Source organism: Artemia franciscana, chromosome 7, assembly GCF_032884065.1.
Source record: "Artemia franciscana chromosome 7, ASM3288406v1, whole genome shotgun sequence".
In the NCBI taxonomy this organism is placed as follows: Eukaryota; Metazoa; Arthropoda; class Branchiopoda; order Anostraca; family Artemiidae; genus Artemia; species Artemia franciscana.
The window spans coordinates 54,975,902-54,998,366 of record NC_088869.1 but is presented as its reverse complement, the minus strand read 5'-3'; the positions used below and the strand labels follow the sequence as shown (position 1 = coordinate 54,998,366).

At 34.2% G+C, this 22,465-nt stretch overlaps 1 protein-coding gene and 1 non-coding gene across 3 annotated transcripts in view; both read left to right on the top strand.

Annotated features, from left to right (window-relative positions):
* Positions 1 to 22,465, top strand: part of LOC136029478 (actin-histidine N-methyltransferase-like) — a 145,974-nt gene that overhangs the window by 117,856 nt on the left and 5,653 nt on the right. For both annotated transcript variants that reach the window (XM_065707902.1, XM_065707901.1), the window contains exons 7-9: positions 11,908 to 12,019; positions 15,970 to 16,137; positions 22,119 to 22,272. In XM_065707902.1, coding sequence (XP_065563974.1) covers positions 11,908 to 12,019; positions 15,970 to 16,137; positions 22,119 to 22,272 — 434 coding nt within the window. The remainder of the gene's footprint in view (positions 1 to 11,907; positions 12,020 to 15,969; positions 16,138 to 22,118; positions 22,273 to 22,465) is intronic.
* Trnaa-agc (transfer RNA alanine (anticodon AGC)) lies at positions 20,338 to 20,410 on the top strand. Its single transcript has one exon. It is a non-coding gene; the product is annotated as a tRNA-Ala (tRNA).

Sequence of the window (22,465 nt, the reverse complement as noted above, 5' to 3'; positions counted from 1 at the left end):
CTCATATGCGTAATAATTTATGTTGGTTTTAAGTTTTAATGCTGCTCCTTACTTTCAGTTGAAAAAAAACTTTTCATATTTATTTTTTCATTGTTTTTTCAAATAATGCTAGAAAGTCTCGCGCACACTTCATTGAAATTCTCTTCCCCCATGACAAATTCCTCCATGGAAAAATCGTCCCACGTAACCCCCCCTCAACTTCTCCCCAAAACCAAAAAAATCCTCCTGAAAACGTCTGTACACTTCCCAATAGCCATTAGTATATGTAAATAACGGTCAAAGTTCGTAACTTGCAGCCCCACCCACGGGGACTGTTGGGGAGTATGTTGTCCCTAAAGACACAGTTATTAGGTTTGTCGACTATGATGAATAAAATGGATATCTCAGAATTTTGTTCCGGTGACATTGGGGATAAAATGAGCGTGGGAGGGGGCCTAGTTGCCTTCCAGTATTTTTGTCACTTAAAAAGGGCACTAGAACTTTTAATTTCCGTTAAAATGAGCCCTAACACGACATTCTAGGACCACTGAGTTCATACAATTACCTCGAGGAAAAAAAATAAGTAAAAGCGAACAGAAACTATATAATAAGAAAACGAACAGAAATTAATACGTATATAAGAGGGTTCGTCTCCTCCACAATGCCTCCTTCTTTACGCTAAAGTATTTTTAGTAATTTCAACTATTTATTCTACGGCCTTTGTTATTCAGGGGTCATTCTTAAAGAATTGGGACTAAACTGAAGCTTTAATCTAAAGAGCAAGGTATTGACAAGGGGTAGAACCCCCTCATATATGTAAGAAAAATATACAAATATAGAATTTCGTTACGTAAGTTAATTCGTAAGTTACGTATATTTATTACTAATAAAAACGTTCGTAAAAAAAAATAAAAAGTTTTAGTTGCCTTTTTATGTAACCAAAAATTTGAGTGCAACTAGGCCTCCTCCCCCACCCTTTTATCAAAATCGTCCGATCAAGACTATGAGAAAGCCATTTAGCCCAAAAAAATTTATATGTAAATTTTGTTTTAATTATTCATGTGCGGAGAGCCAAAATCAAAACATGCATTAATTAAAAAACTTTCAGAAATTAAATTATAAAAACAAGTTTTTTTTAACTGCAAGTAAGGAGCTACATTAAAACTTAGCCTCGCTCGAGGTGTTGAGGAGGGGACACCCCTTTTTATATACAGAACAATTTCTGTTCGTTTTAAGTTTTAATGTCGCTCCTTACATGCAGTTAATAAACATGTTTTTGTTAATTTAGTCTACAAATGAGATCAAGGTTAGACACTATCAAGTGTATTCCTTTGTATCTCAAGTTAGTTGCCCATGACGCTATGCTTTTATCATTATTATTAAATTTTTAAGATTATTTATTTCGTGAACCAGCTTCAATGTTGGATTATGTTTTGGCCTCTATCTGTGTGTATGTTTTGTTCTGGTCTATTTGGTACTGGGCGTGGTAAAATCTGAACAGAACCAGGATTTAACGGATTTAGATTTATTTTTTGCGAAAATGAAATTTCTTTTTCTTTGGTGTTTCTATTTTGAAACACAAATAAAGTTGAAGGTTAAGATCAAAGGGTAAATTATTGAGCTGTCACAAATAGGAAATGAAGCTATTATGATAATTCCAATCTTTTGCTTGACAAATACTATTCTGGGAAGGGACAGACAAAGGTTAGAATGAATTTTTTAAAAAGAAACTTTGTTTAAAAATATGAATCTAAATTACATCAGTGTTACCAGATAATACCAGCCATGAAAGCGAAATATGCCAAAATTCTCAGTTTTGAGCAAAATTGCGGCAAATTATCAAACAAATTCGCTTTCAAAAATGTGCCGATTTCAAGCATTGAATGGACAGGCTCCAAAAAAGCGCTCAAACGACGTAAATGCATCCCATCTGGAACTGCATTTGGAACTGTAAATTAGATTTTTTGTTTCTTTTTTGGTTACTTTTTTTAATAAGTACCTCCTTTGTCTTTACCACTTCAAGAAAAAGCTGAAATCACGTCTTTGCTTAGCTAAAGTCTAGGAGCCATGCACTGTGTTGCCTGGTGTACACCAGATATATATGTTTTGTGGTTGAAAGATATATATTTAACAAAATTTTCACCCTCCAGAACCTTCTGCTGGTTATGGATACAGAAATCGCAAAACAAGTAAACGAAATTTCGACACACAAGAAAATCACTCGTTTAGATATTATTGTATTAGTTATATTATATTATATATATATATATATATATATATATATATATATATATATATATATATATATATATATATATATATATATATATATATATATATTGTGCAACTAGACATGAAAGGAGACTAGACATGAAGGCAACTAGACATTCATTTGTGATATAAGTTTACAAGTTCAGGAAGGTGAATTATCAGGTGCAAGTGGCGGAAAAGGTCGGAAGGCTTTGTGGGCATTACTGAGAAGCCCCATTCGGCATCTTGGACAAGTAGATATTAAGCTATAGGAGATCATTTATAGCTTAAAATAGGGCCAGTTGTGAGTTATATTGAGAAGTTTAATGTTTCGAAAAAGGGGAAAAAATCGAAAGAGTATGTTTGGGGCGCTTCAGGAGAATTTTAAAATTAAACAGGAAATTCAATAATTTGGCGTTAAAGAATTGGTGATTATCGTTAACTGATTAGAATAGTAAGATTTAGGGAAAACTTCATTAGCGGTTTGAACAAAATGTTAGTAAAATGCTGCTTATCGCGAGGTTTCAGGATAGGAAGATAAGCTCATGAGTTTCGCAGGCAAGATCAATTTTGAATGGTTTTGGATTGTAAATAATTGCTGAGATCACACTGGCGAATCGTGTAAAACATAATATCGTGAAGAAAGGAAGAAAATGATGACAATAAACAGCCAGTGAAAAAATTGAAAAAATATGCAAATGTTTAGGTCAAGACCTCCGCTTGACCGTCCTCAGTGCAGAATAAAACTGATAAAAAAAAAATCTAAACCTTAAAACGAAACACAAAACTAAAATAGGATTGGTTTTTGATTAGCAGTTAGGTTTTTGGGCTAGGACTGGAGATAGGAAATGTAGCAAAATTCGGAAAGGATGTGTGGGAAAACCATGAAATCAAGAAATGGAAGTGCGAAGTCGCAGCATTGACGTCCCTTGCAGTTTACTCGCCATGAAAGGAGGTCTGGGGGTGTGATGTCCATTTTAAAGTGTGTTTAAATAGTGAAGAAAATAAGTGGTGTATGTCACGGAGGGGTAATTTTTAGCACTTGGAGAAAGAAGGAAATAATTACGGAATAAATGAATATTTAGGTAATCTTTTTATTCTCAATTGGGTAAAATGAGCGGTTCGTCTCAGTAATGGGATTAAATGAATATTTTTGTGTAAAAAAGACTGCAAAATACATAAAACTGGGAAAGGCATACAGAAAAAGTTTTTTTGTAGGGAAAGGTAGGGGCGAGTGCTGGAAGTAATGTTGGACGCGTGTGAGTATCTTTTTTCTTTTTTGTAGCTATGGCCCTGTGGCTTCGAAGTGCCTAATCTATCAATCTATGTGTTGATAGCATTCATCTAAAAGAAACGAAAAATCTACGCGGTGTCTACAAAGTCTGGACACGTAGGAATTCTAAAGATTTTCAAGATTTATTTTAAGATCAAATTTAAAAAAAAAAGTTTTTTTCAACTGCAGTTAAGGAGCATCATTAAAACTTAAAATGAACAGAAACTATTCCATATATGAAACGGGTAGCCCTAAACGGCTCTTGTGTTTTAGGAATCGTTCTTAGAGAGTTGGGATGAAAAGTCAAACTTTAGCGTAAATATCAAGGTAAGGTGGAGGGGTCAATCCCCCTCATATACTTAAGAAGTTCTGTTTCTTTTTAAGTTTTAATGTTGTTCCTTAGTTTCAGTTAAATAAACTTTTTTATTTAATTTCTGATCGTTTTTTTAATATTCCCCAAAATCTTGCCATCCCTCGCCCTTTTGAAAAATTGTTCCCACAGATACTCCCCCATGGAGAACATCTCCCGCGGTAAATTCTCTCATAGAGAATTTCTCGTGTAGAAAATCCTCCCCACAGATAGATCCTCTAGACCAGTGGTTCTCACACCGTGGTACGCGTAAAATGCAAACTGGAAAAACACAAAAAAAATTAGGGGTTACGCGGCTGGCCAACAAAAGAAAACAAACAAACAAACCTTTAACTCTACGACTGGCAAAGCAGTCAGAATTGCCTTTTTCTGACGCAAGCAGTTTCAGTTGGGATAAGTTAACGTGCGCGCGCCAGTAAAGCTTAGTCATCAGAGTGCCTGTGCAGGCCTGCCAGTCTCTTGTGTTACTGAACCGCAGTAGTATTGCCTGGTCTTACAAGCTCGCTCTCAGTATTGTGTTATTTTTGTGGGGTGTTGTGTTATTCTGCGGACACCCAATCCTGTCTAAACGGTACGCCAGTGTATTGATTCAAGTACGTTTTTAACAATAGATAGATGGCTCCTTGGGAAAATGCCTCATGGAGATCTGAATCAAAGTCCTGAGCCATCAACTTGACAAAATAAAAGTAGTCCTGAACGTCTTGTTACTAATGATCAGCCCAAGGAAAAAATAAAACAAAATTTAAAACTGGCGAATGAATTTAAAAGTAAAGAAAGAAAATATGACTGATTGTACTTAAAATTAGGTTTTCCTTGGACTGGAAGCTCGGGCGATCCTTCCACAATGCGTTGTCTTTTCTGAAATTCTATCAAACAAATCTATGAAACCTTTTCTTTTAAAACATTATTTTGAAAGCAAACATGAGAATATAGTAAAAAAAAGGAGGTGCAGTACTTTGAAGGTCTTTTGGAAGATCTTAAAAGTAAGAAAAACACATTAAAACAGTTTTCTGGTGAAGAACAAAATGAAGGTGTTGTAAAAGCTTCTTACAAAGTTAGTCATTTGATTGCGAAGGCTGGTAAAAACCATGCTATTGGCATAAAATTTAATCCTCCCTACCGCAGCAGAAATTGCCTCTGGCATGTTTGGAGAAAAATAAGTAAAAATAATTAAAACAATTCCATTATCAAATGATCCAGTTTCAAGGAGAATTAGTGATATGGCGTATGACACAAAAGAACAACTTGTCGGAGCAATTCGAGGTTGTCCTTGCTTTGGTATACAACCCGAAGAAACGACGGATGTTGGTGGCATAGCCCAGCTGATCATTTTTGAACTTAGCATTTTTCAAGATGAAATATTTGAATGTATTCAATATGAAAGTTGTTGGATTTTTTTTTCTCGAAAACCAACTCGAGTAGAAAAAAAATGTGTGTCAGTGTGTGTGGATGGTGCTTAGGCTGTGAATGGTCACATCACGGGGCTAGTAGACCATGTTAAAAAGGTTTAACTGAGTATAAGTTCCCTCATTGTGTGCTTCCCCGGGAGGCTTTGGCGGGTAAGAACCTCCTTGATGAACTTAAAGGTGTCCTTGATCAGAGTGGTAAAATTTTGAACTTCATAAAAACTAGGCCTCAAAATTCTCGTAATTTTAAAATTCTATGGCAGGAAATGGGGAGCCTCCATGATAACTTATTGCTACATATTGAATTACGATGGCTTTCTGGGGGAAATATTGTGTCCCTTGTAGTGGAACTCCATAAAGAATTACCTTTTTTACCGAACACAAATCCCATCGTCTTCTGTACTTATTGATTTTGATTGGCTTTTCAAGTTTGCTTATTTAAGTGATGTTTTTGAAAAACTCAACTTTTGGAATTTATCCATAAAAGGCAGTGTTTCTAATATTTTTTATTTCAATCGAATATATTTAATTTTTTTAATCAGATATAAATCATTATTTTAATCAGATATATTTAAAGATCACTCTCTGGGAAAAACAAATAGAAAATAACAACTGCGAGCCGTTTGAAAGATTGCATGCATTTTTTGCAAGATAATGAGGAAAACATATATGATTTCACTGAACTCAAGACTCAAATGAGCCAGCGCATTGAAGATCCGCATAAGAGAGTACTTTCTACCTTTGGAGAAACAGTTAAGATTGGATGCGTGACCCTTTTAATACTGATGCTATGGACACTAACCTGACTACCTTTCAAAGGGAGGAACTCATTGAAATCTCATGTGATCCCACGCTAAAAAATAAATATTTGACTGCTGGTACTACACTGTTAGATTTCTGGATCGGTATTGGGAAGGAATACAATGAACTGTCAAACATTGCTGCTAAATTTCTTGTAGGGTTTTCCACGGCTTATTTATGTGAAAATGGTTTCTCAAGTTTAACCTATAATGAAAGTATATCTAGAACAAATTAAATGTTGAAGATGATTTAAGATTGTATTTAAGTTAGAACCCAATTTCGATAAACTTTGTAAAGGGAAAAAGCTCATCCTTCTCACTAATTTCTTTGAAAGTTATCGCTTTTTGTTCAAAAGATTTTGTGTGTGTTCGTTTTAAATAAAAATGTTTGTAAAAAAAAAAAATATATCTTTGTTTTTGCTTAAACATAATTGCGTAATCGAGTTTAAAAGGTCGGAGCTTTGAGATTTGTTTAATATTTTAGATATAGTTTACTTAGTACCGAAAACTGAGAAGGGGTACCTGAAATGTGAGTGATGAGTACTGAAATTGTGAGTAAAAAGGGGGACAGTGTCTACATAAATTTTAGAACTACTGCTCTAGACAATTCCAACTGGTGAAACGTTTCCTCGGACAATTAACATTAACACTTCCATATGTAAAATTTTGTCGGCAAAGAGAAAGTAATAGAAATAGAACTTTGCTTGGGAATTCCGGCAAGTCTCCCCAGTGTAAAATTTCCTCTGGAGAGTTCAACTCCCCAAAACTTTCCTCGCCACTCAAAAGTACCAACTCAATTCTTTCTTCTTTAGAAAGAGATATTATTCGATTTGAGAATCGAAAATAACATAAATAAATAAAATTTCAAAATTTTTGTGTATTTAGACTTTGTCACTGACACCCAGACACCCTGTACATATCCAGACGCCCTGTATAGATCCACGATGACTATATCACTTCATCTATATAGTAATAGGAAATCTACTAAGCAAAGATATCCATTAGAGCATACCTGAAAACTGAAAAAAGAACATTACAACAAAAATACCACATAATGACCCAAGTATATAGACATTTTTTTTTAAAAAAAGATACGAAAAAATAGTCAGACTGTCCCACCGAATGAACGCGTTCTAATGCAATTAACATTTAAATAATTTGTGCGTAGTAATTCATTCAAAGATACTCTGTAAATACCCAGTTTGCGAAATATAATTAAATTGTTAGCCCTTTGTAAGACACTAGGCAATTTATGTTCAACGTAATCAACACCTCTGTTAGACAATGTGCAATTCCGTAGCTCCAATTTTGAGTGAATGACTTTTAAAGACGTTAGGATTTAATGACAGTTTATTTACTGTTTAGCTATAAAAATTTCAAGGTTGGCTATTGTCATATATTTTGCTTTCCCTATTATTTGCTAAACAAAATCTACTACACATTCATTTAGTAAGCTCAGCTAGCAAACCGCAAAACCTTCAGTATGTGAATACGCATTACTAAAGAAATTTGGTTTGGAACGAGATAAGGGGTAGCCCCCCCCCCTTTACAAAACAATTGATGTTTGTTTGAAACATAAGATGGAATGGAGCCTTTAGGGTTATATGTTTCTTAGAAATACCGCCTGCCGAACCCTGGAATTTGCTATATATCCCCGACGTTTTCGATTGCTACAATAATTTCTTTGGTGGTCCTATTTCTACTTATCTTATACAACTCAAGACGGTCATGTTTTTTCTGTGTTTTTTTTAGTGTTGGCAATGTGAAACTAGGATTGTAAAAATTCCAAAAACAAGAAGAACAATAGGGAATTTTTTAAGACAGTGGGAAACAAATTATAATGAATATTTCGGCCCTGTGTCCAAGGGCCGTCCTCAGCAATACAAATAAGAAAAAACAACTTACAAGAGGATAAAATCAATAAAACTAAAATGAACAGTTTTTCAAAACTGTCCCAGCATCCTTACCTCAGCGAAGTTCAACCAGGACTGACAAATAAATTGTTATGAAATGAGGCAATTCATTGAAATGAGAGAAAACGGTTTAAAAGCACGTTTTTAATGCCAGTCTAGCTTTTTTCGCTGCTGATTTTATAGGTCTATTTGTGACAGGTTCTGTGTTAATATCTATTCGTTTTTTTTTAATATTTCGTAAAGTCATTTTTAATTAAATTTGTGAATAGAGCAGTCAGTGAATATTCTGTTAAATCCCTATTTCAGGCAATGTTATTATTAATCTTAAGTCTGATTTCAATTGCTTCTCGAACTACTTGCTTTATGCCTAGACCATTGCTAATAATGGCGGATTCTTCAAAAAGTATTTTGTGGCTAGGATTTTCGAAAACATGGCTCCTTAAGTCAGAATCTAAAGAAACAGAAGTAATATTAGAATTCAGAGCTTTGGTGATATCATCTTTATGTTGTTTTAGGCATTTCTCGAAATTCTGGTGGGTTCTCCCTACATAGAATTTGCCACAGTCGCATGGTATTTGATAGACACCTCTTTGGCTAGTAACTGGAGTCTTATTTTTACCAGAATTTAGGAGATTTATGATTTTCAAATTATTGGCAAATACAACATACAGATTATTTTGTGTGCATACTTTTTTAAGATTTCTAGTGATTTTTGGGATATATGGGAGGTAAATTATGTTTTGGGGCTTATCGGGATTCTCATATGGTAAATTATCGTTGATTTTATGGGAGTGTCTTTTCACTCTACGGTTAATTGTATATTAATAAACAAAAGAGGGTACCCATTTTCAAAAAGTATGTAAATAGTGATTTAGGAGAATATTTACTGAATGCTCTATACACAAATTTAATTAAAAATAACCTTACGCAATATTATAAAAAACCAATAGTTATTAACACAGAACCTGTCACAATTATACCTATAAGAACAGCAGCGAAAAAAGTTAGACTGGCATTAAAAACCTGTTTTAAATCATTTTCTTTCATTTCAATGAATTGCCTCATTTCATAACAATTTATTTATCATTCCTGGTTGAACTTCGCTGAGATAAGGATAATGGGACTGTTTTGAAAAACTTTTCATTTTAGTTTTATTGATTTTATTATAGGGTAAGTTGTTTTTTCTTATTTGTATTGCTGAGGACGGCCCTTCGACACAGGGCCGAAATATTCATTATAATTTGTTTCCCACTGTCTTAAAAAAATTCCCTATTGTTCTTCTTGTTTTTGGTGTTTGTGATGGAAAGGCAGTATATCACGAGAAAAAAGGGGTAGCAGATTTGTCACTTTTTGATTCACTAAAATTCGATTCGTATTATAAAACGCGTCCAATTCACTTTACCCAAGTGCGTGTCAAGACCAGTTTCATAATATCCAAAATAAAAATTCCAATCAAATAGAAAACCTGTATTTTAACTTTCATTGAGCTGGTTTATCTTAACTACTACATGTTCTAATTTTGTGCTAATAAGGTTATGTTAATGAGGTTCGTCTGGAGCCTGTTACATGGATTTTAACCGGCTATGTTATTGAACTTACCATGGGACTTAGAGACCCATCACTACTGATAAGGTGAAATGTTTTAATACTGTTCGAATATTATTGCTTCCCATTCAGAGCTATCTTCAAGTACCAAGGACATCAAATTAAAATATATTTTTTGCCCCCCATGGACCCATGTTAGGTTTATTCTTTCAGATGTTTCAAAATTTTGAATTTTTTTAGTTTGGACTGTGTTTTCGTCAGTGTCACCGTGTAACATTTCATGGTTCTGAAAATAAACAAATAAATCTAATTAGCTAAATTTAACAAAGCTTATTGTCCGTAAATATTCAAATATTAACAATATATTGATTCCCAAAGGCAACCCCTGCTTCAAAGAGGAGTTGCGTGTTCTTAAATTGTTTGGTTCCATGTCTTTTTAGCTATTTCTTGCTGATTTCTCACCCTCATTCTCATATCCTTTTTGAATGTGGCACTTGCTATTATCAGAAACTGTATATTGAAGTCATTGATATCAAAAATGAATTCCCTGTTTTTCCTAATTTCTTAGGATATGTGTCATTGATTAGTTTTCCTCTTCAAAATATCAGATTTCATTGTTACTGTCCTTAGTACTTAGATGTATCTGTACAGATGTATACGATGTATATATTTAGTACGGCCGTATACGTGTATGGCCGTATATCTTTCTAATTAACTAAATTAAACAATTATATTTAATTTTGACTCTCCTTTGTACTTAGATGTATAAGCATAGATTTATAAGGTGTATAGACACATAAGCTGTATATGGCTGTGTAACTTTCTACTTACTTAATTGAAGCAAATAGATTTCATTTTCGCTGTCCTTTGTATTTTGATGTATATGGGGTATAGATATATAAGATGTATACGGTTTACGGTTTTTTAACTCTCTACTTAACCAATTTAAATAATTAGGTTTCAATTTCACTGTCATTTGTGCTTGGATGTATATGTATAGATATATAAGATGTATAGACGCATAAGATGTATATGGCTGTGTAAGTTTCTTCTTACCCGATTTAAACAATTAGGTTTCATTTTCACTGTCCTTTGTACATCGATGTATATGGTTTATAGATGAATAAGATGTTTAAGGTTTTTTAACTCTCTACTTAACCAATTTAAACAATTAGGTTTCAATTTCACTTTCATTTGTGCTTAGATGTATATGTATAGATATATAAGGTGTATAGACGCATAAGATGTATATGGCTGTGTAAGTTTCTACTTACCCAATTTAAAAAATTAGGTTTCATTTTCGCTATCCTTTGTACTTAGATGTGTATGTACAGATTGATAAGGTGTATAGACACATAAGATGTATGTGGCTGTTTAACTTTTTATTTACCCAATTAAAACAATTAGATTTCATTTTCACTATCCTTTGTACTTAGATGTATATGGCTTATAGATGAATAAGCTGCATATGATTATGAAACTTTCTACTTTACCAATTTAAACAATTAGGTTTCATTTCCACTGTCCTTTGTACTTAGATGTGTATGTACAGATTGATAAGGTGTATAGACACATAAGATGTATGTGGCTGTTTAACTTTCTACTTACCCAATTTAAACAATTAGGTTTCATTTTCACTATCCTTTGTACTTAGATGTATATGGCTTATAGATGAATAAGCTGCATATGATTATGAAACTTTCTACTTTACCAATTTAAACAATTAGGTTTCATTTCCACTGTCCTTTGTACTTAGATGTGTATGTACAGATTGATAAGGTGTATAGACACATAAGATGTATGTGGCTGTTTAACTTTTTATTTACCCAATTAAAACAATTAGATTTCATTTTCACTATCCTTTGTACTTAGATGTATTTGTATAGATTTATATGGTTTATAGATTTAAATAGGACCCTCTCACGCTCATTTTTTCCCCAAAGTCAACAGATCAAAATTTTTAGATAGCTATTTTCTTCAGCATAGTCGAAAAACCTAATACTTGTATCTTTGAGGGCAACTTAATCCCCCCACAGTCCCTGGGGGAAGGGCTGAAAGTTATGAACTTGGCCCATTGTTTGTATGGAGTTTAGGCTATTGGGAAGTATACAGACGTTTTCATGGAGGATTATTTCTAATGGGGAAGGGTTGGAGAACGGGATGATTCTTAAAGAATTGGAACAAATTTGAACTTGGTTATGGGTGCGTGACTTTCTTTTCAACGATTTAACCAATTGGTTGAGCAAGTCTTGATTCAATCAGTTCAAACTATCAGATTTCAGTTTTGCGGTCCTTGGTACTTCAACGTTAGTTAGTAAATTACACATAAACTTTAAATCTGGCTGATAAATGATTACAAGGTTTGTTTCAGATGGGCTGTATCTGTGGTGATGACTCGTCAAAATCCAATTGTAGGTCAAAATGGTCAATCAATCCTGGCTTTAATTCCATTTTTTGATCTGGCAAATCATGAAAGAGGAGAGGTATGTTCTAAATGTCTTATAACATTATTTTTAGCCACAGTCTGAAATAATTGAGCTCTTTTTTGTAATGCTGTCATGTTCACTCATTGTACTTTTATAAAACTTGTTTTAAACAGCTTTCTGTGCAACCAATTTTTTTTATATGTTGGACACTAAATTTATGAATAATTCTACTTTTACTATGCCTTGTTGGGAGGTGAAGTAAAAATTAAAAGTATTAAATAAAACGAACCGTTTTCTTAATATCATGCTTTCTTAAACACGGATTGGAATTTTATTGTATGTTCCTTTTATATAAAGAAAGTCATCAATTCAGCTTAGTTATAAGTAGAGATTATTCTTTTTTGATTTATTAAAAATTTGTGTTTTGAGGAAAGTACTTGTAAACTTAAAAAGTTAAGATAAATACTGTAACTTTTCAAAATAAATGATTTTTTTGAAATAAAAAACAACGCAATTGCATTTCCGAAAAGGTTTCGATTTAAGCACTTTAGTCCGAAGTGGGCGCTAAACTAATTTTCATGCATTACAAAATTAAGCAGTGGTTCGGTTTGTTCAGTTGTTAAAAGTCTTATAAAAGAGTTATACAAGTTTTATAAATGATAAAAGCTGTGTCATTATAGTGAATATTAGAGGCTTTGTAGTACTGATGGAATCATTTCCTTTTCTTTGCCTTACTGTGTGAGTTTGGGTAAAGATTAAAGAAAGTATTTTCTGAGAAGTGATTACCTGCCATATAATAAATACTCGCAACACTACTAACAACTTGCAGCAGCATAAAGCCACCTGAGGCCAACACAGCAGCACACGCTGCTCCTCCATCCCTTTCTTTCCAAAGCTTCACTCCTAGCCACCTCCAATGTAGTCCCAGCATCTTTAAACTCTTTCTTATGACTCCTTATCATCCCTTTCGTGGATGACTTGCAATTTGTTTGACCACAAATGGATCACCAAAATGCACATTCTTTAAAAACTTGGCATACTTCATCTGCAAAACGTGGCCTAACCATGTTGACATTTCTTTTATTACGGCATAAGAAAGTGGGATGAACCCATTTTTTCGTACTGATTACTGTTTGATATACGGCTTGCAGTCCAACGAGTACCTACAATTATCCTTTAGAAAAAAAAAATTACAAATCTTCTCCAGCCTTTCGAAGCACCCACACTGCAGAGACACGCCTGACAATTGTCATGACTGTGGCTTCCGATATTCTAATCTCAGTTCGCCAACTTACCTTCCGATTCTAACAAGAAAAAAAGACTGCACCTTGGCCAGTAAATGGAGACTTTTTGATAGTTATATAACACCTACTTTTGTGTGATAAATAACACTGTGCTTATTGTATAGGGACAAAGAGATTCCTAGGTTTTAAGCGACGGATTATAAACGACAAAAAAAATACAACAAATTATGACCGTTCATTTACAAGCTCTACATTTTCAGAAAGACATGGGCATTTTAAAAGTAGTCATAGAGTTAGAGCCTGGACCCGTTTTGGTCACTAACTGATTTGTCCCTCTCAACAGTAGGCTCCTATAAACACGAGTTGACATCCTTCGCAAGTAACATCAAGTCGAATAACCCCAACAGGTTATATATTCATTGTTGCAAACATTATAATAGAATGGGGAGACAACTCATGATAAACAACATGGCTAGGAGAGACTGTTTTTATTATCATGGTTGCAGTAGTAGCTGCAACCTAGTAAAGAGCGAACCACAGCCCATAGTTACCAAAAATTGAAAAACGTATTTTGAAAAAAACTTTCTGGTGAGAAAAAAATGCCATCTGACACTGAATCAGGAATGGTAAGTATTGTTTCGGTTAATCTTAAAAGTAAAAGTTTATTGCGAAAACAAATTTATGGTAATTTCGAAAAAAGAGCCTGAAACCCCTTGAAAATGGCGTCAGTTCACCATTGGAATCAGCACGGTTGAAAACCTTCAGTAGGACAATTACAATCTTTCACGTTGAACACCAATGAAAATCACTTTTTTGCATGGGCAGCACTGATGTGTCTCTCTTTTTCCCCTGGGCCAAAAAGATTGGAGGGGGACTAGCCCTCCTCCCTAAAGGCCCTCTCCCTCAAAGCTATCCAATCAAAAATTTGAGATATTCATTTTGTTCAACATAGTTCAAAGGTCCAATATTTATGATTTGGTAATGATATGACCCTCAATAGTCCCTGGAGAAAGGACTCTACGCTGTATCGGTATTGGAGTGTCGGTATCACGCGTATCGGCATGGTAATATTGTTATTGTGCGTATCGGTATCGCAGGTATCTTAGGCAGACTTAATAGCTCATATAAAAGATACTCATATCTATATAACCGCGCTCTTTTTCATAATGGTGTCGTGTTCAGTACAAGATTATCTTTCCTAATATACCTAATGTTTAATATATTATCGATTTAAAGATATGATTTTGCTGCTTAATATACCTTTTAACTTTTAGGTGAATTGCAGAAATTCACAAGGAAGAAACAGAAGTATCAGAGTAAAAATTACGATTCCGAATCATTTTAGACAAAATTCTCATAGTTAAAATTTTACTTCAGAATAATTTACTACAGTCATTGGAATATGACTGAATTCAATCGTAAATGATTTTTTTAACCGTCATTTGGGGATGAATCAAGAAAAATATCCATGATTCTATAGTGAATTATTTTAGATAGATTTTAATTCTGAGATTTTTATTCAATTATTGATATTTTTTTTCTCCGAGTTTGACTTCTACCAAGAGATTCTGCCTCCCTACGAAGACAATTTTGGAAAGAAATACTAGACTAGTCAGAATACCCACGACTATTATTTAAAGAAAATGTTTCTTTGAAAGCAGAAAGATTCTGTATTTTCTTTGTACAGTATTTTATTCGTTATTTTTACAAAATATTTCATTGCTAGATATTTCTTTGTATCCTGTGTTGACCTTGAAACAACATTTGTTACTTTGAACTTTTTTTGTCCCAGTTTTTTTTTAACATTGTATGTGACATGCTCGTTTTAGCTTAAAGCTATTGAAGCTTATAAATTTTGGTAGACTAATTTTAAATCGCAACGTAACTTTTACACGCGTTACCTCTTTGTATGATATTCAACATGTATGAAATGTAAACAACAGAAAAAAAAAATGAAAAAAAAAGATAACTATCAAAGCAAAACAGCTGGATATTACTACTTTTGGGTGCTCCGAAAAGCGGATGAAGAGGGTGCCCGGCTGACTGACCATATTTAAAACAATAGGCTGTACGAGAAGTGTTGTTCGATCCCGCTTTCTAGGGCTACAGTGAGAGAAAGTTAGAGATGGCTAGGACGCGTTCTTAGGGGGAAGGATGAAAGATTGCCCTTTTCGTTCGACCGCCTAGGACTAAACGGAAAGCAGGTTGTCCACGGTCGGGGTGGGAGGATATCATAAAGAAATATTTAAAGGAAATAGGAACTTCCTAGGATGGTGTAAAGAGGAAGGCTTTGAATAGATTGGGAGAGAGGAGGAGCGTGCGTAGCTGTGTTGGCCTCAGGTGGCTTGGTGCTTCGGTGTACTAGTAGTAGTAATTTTGGTTGTTATTGTGATTTTCTTTCTTTCTGTGATTTTATTTCTTTCTTGTTTGTGTTTGTTGATGTTTCGACAGAGGAAAACCACAATGCTTGAAATGAAAATTGTTAGAGTACAGCGGAAATGACGTTTTTGCCTTGAAGAGGCTTATAGGGCGGTAGCCCTACTCTTGTTTTTTATGTGTATTTTTTTTCTGTTTAATTTCCGTTAGACTTAAACCTGTGACCCTTCACTTGTGAGTTTGGCGTGCTAGCTATTCGCCCAAACGGACTAAGGAGAGTAGTATCACTACTCTGCCATGTCAACTATTAACAATAATGCTGGTAGATAATTAAAAACAACAAGAAAGGTCAATAGTGGTTATATTGTGACCATATTTCAATTTTAGGTGTCTTCGGAATTTGATGCTAAAGAAGAGTGTTCCAAATGTTACGCAATGACGGATTTCGAGGAAGGAGAGCAGTTCTTTATTGATTACGGAAAAAGAAGTATTGCTGAACAGTTTCTTCACAATGGATTCATTTCAGACGACCAGTATAATCAACTACCACTAAATGTAAATTAAGTTTTATTAGAGTTTGTTATTGATTTTTCACTATGCTTACTGCTTACCATTTGAGGGGAAACGCCTGCTTTGGTTTCTGGCTTAGTTTCTTGGTTTTTGAAAGCTAATAAAGCTTTTAAAGAAAGGCAAGAAAACACCTCAAAAGGTGTTTGTTTTTTTGTTTTTTTCTTTACTGATTAAGGAAAGAGGGGTATTGCTGAACAAATTCATTCATCAGATTCATCACATCATCGCATCAAATCGCATTCACCGCATCACAACAGATTCATTTCAGACGACCAATCTAATCAACTTCTAATAGATACGAATTAAGTTTAGAGTTAATTGTTTTCGCCAGGCCTTCTATTAGAGGGAAAAGGCAGCTGGGCTAAGGAACTGAGCTCACAAAATGTTTAAAGACTAACGGGAAAACACGATAAAAGGGTCAATTCTTTATTGAATATTAAATACATATTTTTCAAATGAAGGTAAAGAGCGGTATCAAGACTTAAAACAAAAAGAATTTATTCTTTATGTGAGGGGGCTACCATCTTCTCAACCTTCGGCTCTGTAGGCTATTCTATAGTGGTATGCTGAAAGCCTTTGTGAGTGCAACAGGTGCAGTTAATGGGGAACTAGTGCAGTAAGTGCACTAAGGAACTAGTAAGTGCAGTAAGGAACTAGTGCAGTAAGGAGCTAGTGCAGTAAGTGTTTATCTACTGATTGCCCTTTAAACGTTTGAACCAACAATTGTATTGTTTAAAGCAAATAGACATTAATAATCTATTCCATTCCTGTGAACACATTGAAAAATGCTTTTTTCAATTCTTATTGCACTTGTCTTTGCCCAGTTCTTTAGCATTAGAGACAAAGAGTCAAAATTTAGCGAAAAGAGTGGGGAGCTAAGGAAGTGCCCCGCCCCGCCTGGTAGAACAGAAAAATTTGTGTTTGATTGATTTTAAGTTTTGATTTTTACGTACATTTATTTCTCTGTTCGTTTATAATACCATACATGATATTGTGTAACAATGAAGTGCCATTTTGTGTCTCAAAACAACAATTTTGGTCAATTATGGCCACAGTGTCAGTAAGTGACAGTTCTGAGATAGCCAATTGACCTCAGTCAATCTGAGTTCTGAGATAGCCAATTGACAGAAAACTGTTCAAATGTTGTATATTTAATCTATCCCTCTCGTAATCCCCCTAGAATATCATATTTCTTTGACGGTTTTTCCTATGATTCCGTATCCTTTCTGTATTCTAGACAACACCCTACAACGAATGCTTCAGTTTTCTGAAGTATGTATCTCCACTCATCCCCCACTGAAGGCACTGGACTATCGTGAACCTGAATAAACTTCATGTTTTTCTTATATTTTCAATTTCCATAAGTTCCATTTATTGTAGTATTAACATGTATGCTCAAGTTATTCTTGGAGCGAAAGAGGGGTGTCCCATGGTAAAGGTTCATAAAGAGATAGCTAAGAAATTAACAATTAGTTTGACGCTCTATCTAAATATTAAATTGAAAAGACAACAAGTTTTTTCAACTGAAAGTAATGAGCAACATTAAAACTAAAAACGAACAGAAATTATTACGTATATGAGGGGAGTTGTCTGCTCCCCACACCTCTCACTTTAGGCTAAAGTTTAACTTTTTGTACCAACCATTTACATATGACTCCCGAAACAAAGGGGCCTTTTATTTATAATATTAGGATGTTTTGAAAGTTCTAAAAAACAAAATAGGGGAGTTTAGCAAGTTTAAAAAATAAACTTTTCCTCTCAAATTTACGTTCGAGAGAAACAAATAGGCGTCAAAAGGGATTGGCTCCACTAACCTCTTAATTTCTATTGGGGGAATAAATCCACATCCGAATTAAAACAGAACTTTCCCCTCGGCATAGCCTAAATTATTCTAACCAAAAGATGCAGAGGTTTGCGGGAATGATTGGAGTACAAATTTTAAGGAAACATGAATTAACTTTTTCAGGGTCCCATCCCATGGGATAGTCATGTAGGAAATAAATTTTGATATCAAAAGGTGGTTAGAATAGAATATGGGGTATAGGATAAAGGTTTGGCGGGAATGGATAACGATTGATAATTGGAGAGAGTATCCATCAGGGACCATAATTGGGTAAGGCCAGACCTTGGCTGATCTCTCTTTGCTGCTTTTTGTCTTTAATAATTTTCTCAATTCTCTGGAAATCTAAAAAAAAATCATATTCAAATGTAAATTGGATTCCAATAGTAATGATCCCGACACCACCCGATGATTATAGCCCTAAAAGTATATTTCTTCGTTGTTTTAGATATTGGGATGACATGTATTCTTTGTTATAACGGATATGCTGCATTGTTGACACGATTAAATTCTATTTTGCCTGAGTCGTTATAAATGAATTGTGGACAAAATATTGTTTGAATTGAGTTCTCTTAGAATTCACATCTTGTAACAGGAGCAGATACAGAAACGTGTTTGGGGAAGGGCACCAATAAAAGTCTGGCTCCCCCATCAATATTATTGGCCCCTCCGGCTCGTTAGTTGGTGTAACTTTTAACCTTCTGGGGAGCTATGTGCTCCTAAACCCGGCTAATTTTTCTTTTTCCCCATCGTTTATCTAGGAAGAAAGTGAATACATCTATTGATGTTTTTTTATGCTCTTTCCAAAAATAATAATGGATTCAGGGGAACTTTCTTTTTTCAATCCTTGAAGGGGCCCTAAAATATAGCTTAGTTTAAAGTGATGTAATCCAAAGACTTTAATTCATTCCAATGCATACAATCTAATTCAGTAAAGGTACTTGTCTATTATATAAAATACACTCGAGAAGTGAAGTTTAGTTAATGCTAGTGAAAAAAAAATGATATAAATAGAATACTTTGTTAGCAAAATTTTTCTATTGACGGTCTGCAAACGGTTTTTCTGTTGCAGAGAAAACACGCACACTTCACGGAGGTAGCTATTCCAATCTACAACTGTTTGTTTAAAAATGCCTAGCTCTCTTGTTGACACCAGGCCACAGACGACAATTCCTTAACCCAGAAATATATGGAATGAACTACAGTAACAAATGCTATTTTACTATTAGAAAACCTCGTATTGACACGCAAATTGACCGTTTTCAAACATGGCCTAGTGTTATACTTCCAAAAATGTTGCTTCTCGTAAGAGTACAAAGTCATGGTGTGTCCATTGACGCAGTGTTTTGTTTTGGGCAACAACCCCTTATCCTGGAAAAATATAATTGCCTGTTCTTCGGTCCCTGGCAAATCAAAAATCTTAATTTGAACATCCATGGTGAGACACTATACTCTATCACTAGTCAAAGCAAACTAACCGGTGTCCTCATTAACCGCGTTAATAACGAACTAAAATGAATTAGATCAAGAATCGCGTTAATAATGAAGTAAAACGAATTAGATCAAGAATCGCGTTAATAATGAACTAAAATGAATTAGATCAAGAATCGCGTTAATAATGAACCTTTCTTTGTCTTTGAGATTGTCAGCCGACGCCGAAGCTCCTAATTTAATAATTTACAAATGATTTCCACAATTTTGCAAATAAATTATTCTATTTTCATCAGATTTTATTGTCACCAAACTTCACTTCTCGGGTGTTTTATATAACAGACAAGTACCTCAATAAATATTTGGGTTTACAAAAGTTATTCTAAAATCTCTGACGTTTCCCTAATGCCAATTTTCCCTTTCTTTTTCCTTTCTACAAAGTTTATCCTTCAATATAACGCACCCATTTACACAGACGTCAGGAAAACATTTGACATTTTATAATTATATTTATAAATTCAAGTTCCTGTCAAGTTAGATCTTATAAATCAATACCTTTGGAACACCTTATTTTTGAATCATTGACTTACAAACGAATAATGTGTTTTAAAAGCTTTTTAAATGCATCCCTGGTAATGGTTACTTTTTACGTGTTGCCAAAAATACCTTTTAGGGGCTCTTTAAGTTTTCAGAAAGGAATTTATGCCTGAAGCAATAATTATATTTTGAAAGAGCCTAAAAAGGCATCAAGTTATGCTTTCATTTTATTTCTAGCTAAAACATGGAGTAAAGAAAAATTTACCATCACCTCTTCCCCCCCCCCCCCCCCCCTTGGACTGTTGATAAGATAACGTCTTTTTAAGTTAGTTTTGTCGAATTACAGCATAAATTATATGAATGCTCTAATCGTTCAAGGGGATGTAGCTCAGATGGTAGAGCGCTCGCTTAGCATGCGAGAGGTACGGGGATCGATGCCCCGCATCTCCATTTTTTTAAAGTCTAATAATCAATACCTATAAAAAATTGGCAATTACATTTTTCTTTATTATTGAAGTTCTTAATTTTTGGTCTATTTTTTTTTTTTAATTTTGTATAAATACATCATTTTTCCTACTTACTAAGAAGTAAAAACCTAAAATATCATCGGAAATCAGTTACAATGGAAAAGAATTTCAAAACTTAAGGCTTCACTAGGGCTTATCTATGGATAGGGGTTTAATCTGGTGGTTTTATATTTGATAATGAAGGGGTTTAAAAAAAAAAATACTTTGAATTAAACATTGACTAAGTGCGCAACACTAGTCAAAATATTTTTAAAAGTAGATCATCCAAAAAGAGGTTGAACCAAGTTTGCACCCGTCTGCTTTTACCGCCTATGGTCTTGGCTGTATTAGCTATATCTGTATTATACCTTTGTTTCTACCTCAATTTTCTCATTTTATGATTTTTTTCTAATCTTAGACTCGTACACCCAATAATGCATTTATGTTTCTTTTCTTTTTTCCATTTTTTTTTAGTTGCAGACTCTATTAGAATTGAAGATAAATTTATTTTTGGAAAAATAAGTTCAGGTCCAGTTCTTAAAGATCATAAGACTCTATTAGAATTTCTAGGACGAATGTTTCTGTCAATAGAAAGTATACAACTATAGAAATATTAGCATATCCCTTGTAATAATAACTGCCTTGCACATGTCAATGGGTGCAAATTTGAGAGGCGGGATGCAACGCCCCATCCCTGTAGATTTTGAGAAATGCCTGTTTTGGAGTTTTAATTTTTTTGAATCGAAAGAGTGATTGCACCCCTCCCCCTCCCTCTGAATTAAAAAACATTCTTTTTTCTATGTCATTAGAAGAAAAATCCTTGCACAGACCCTACATTTCCGGGAATTTGCGTCTCTGCATACGTCAAAAGCTTATGCCATTGACTGACAATTTTTGAATTGTTTACAGTTACTTTCAGAGATTCCTATGTCTATGCTGCACTTAAAGGAGGGGACGCCTACTTTCCGCCACCTGGTGTACATTACAGAATGTTGAGTGTTCCGCACAGCTCAGCCACGCTCGGCAAAGTTTTCGTCACACTTTGCACACTTCCGCCACACTTGGCATGCGTCGCAAGTTTTACGTGATTTTCGGAAGTGGATGCCCCCTTACACTTTAAAAATTAGAAAAATTTGTTAACGATGGAGTGATTATCAGAAAAAAAATCCAGTTTTGTACTTGTAATCAATGCTCGATTGTAATATATTTTGCCAGTTTTACAATTGTATCATGGCTTTTAATAGGCGTGTCCTATTTTAATAGACTTATAGCTATCATCCTATATGATAGATGTATATTATGCTGAATTTCTATTTTCCAGCTTTCGTTGAATAGTTTCAGATTCCGGCTTTCATTACACACATTTCTATCTATATTAGATCCTGTGGCAGCTCAATGAATTGACCTCTGCTTGTTAATAAGGGACCCTAGGATCTATCTTAGCTGCCATCCCCATAGTAAAGATCCAGCAGCTGAAACTTCGACAATTGTCGACGCCCTGTATACCGTCTTTTTCCCTGAAGGGTTTTTATCCTTTTTTATCTCAGCTATATTTTACCTTTGTTTCTACTTCCTTTTTGTCATTTTATTATCTTTTTCATCTTAGACTCGTAGTATCCCATTTTATATAAAACCTTTTACTTTTTTTTCAGATTCCGTTAAGCAAGTCAGACCCTCTTCAACAAGCTAGAGCTAATTATATTTTGAAATTCGATCTTGGAGGACCTTACCTATTATGCTCGGACAAATCTGTCCCAGTTAGTTCGAAGTTATTAGGATTTTTGAGGATTTATGTCATGAAAGAAGGTGATAGTTATAAATAAGCTTGAAAACCTTAAGATACATATATTTCAAAACACTGTTTAGCAAATTTAGAAATTTTGTAAAATTATATGTCAGTAGTTTGTTTTTTGTTTGTTTTTCTTTAGTTTTTTTTTAACACATCTACGGTAATGAGCATAGATCATTGGTCATATGAAATCTTGTAGGGTTAAGTCTA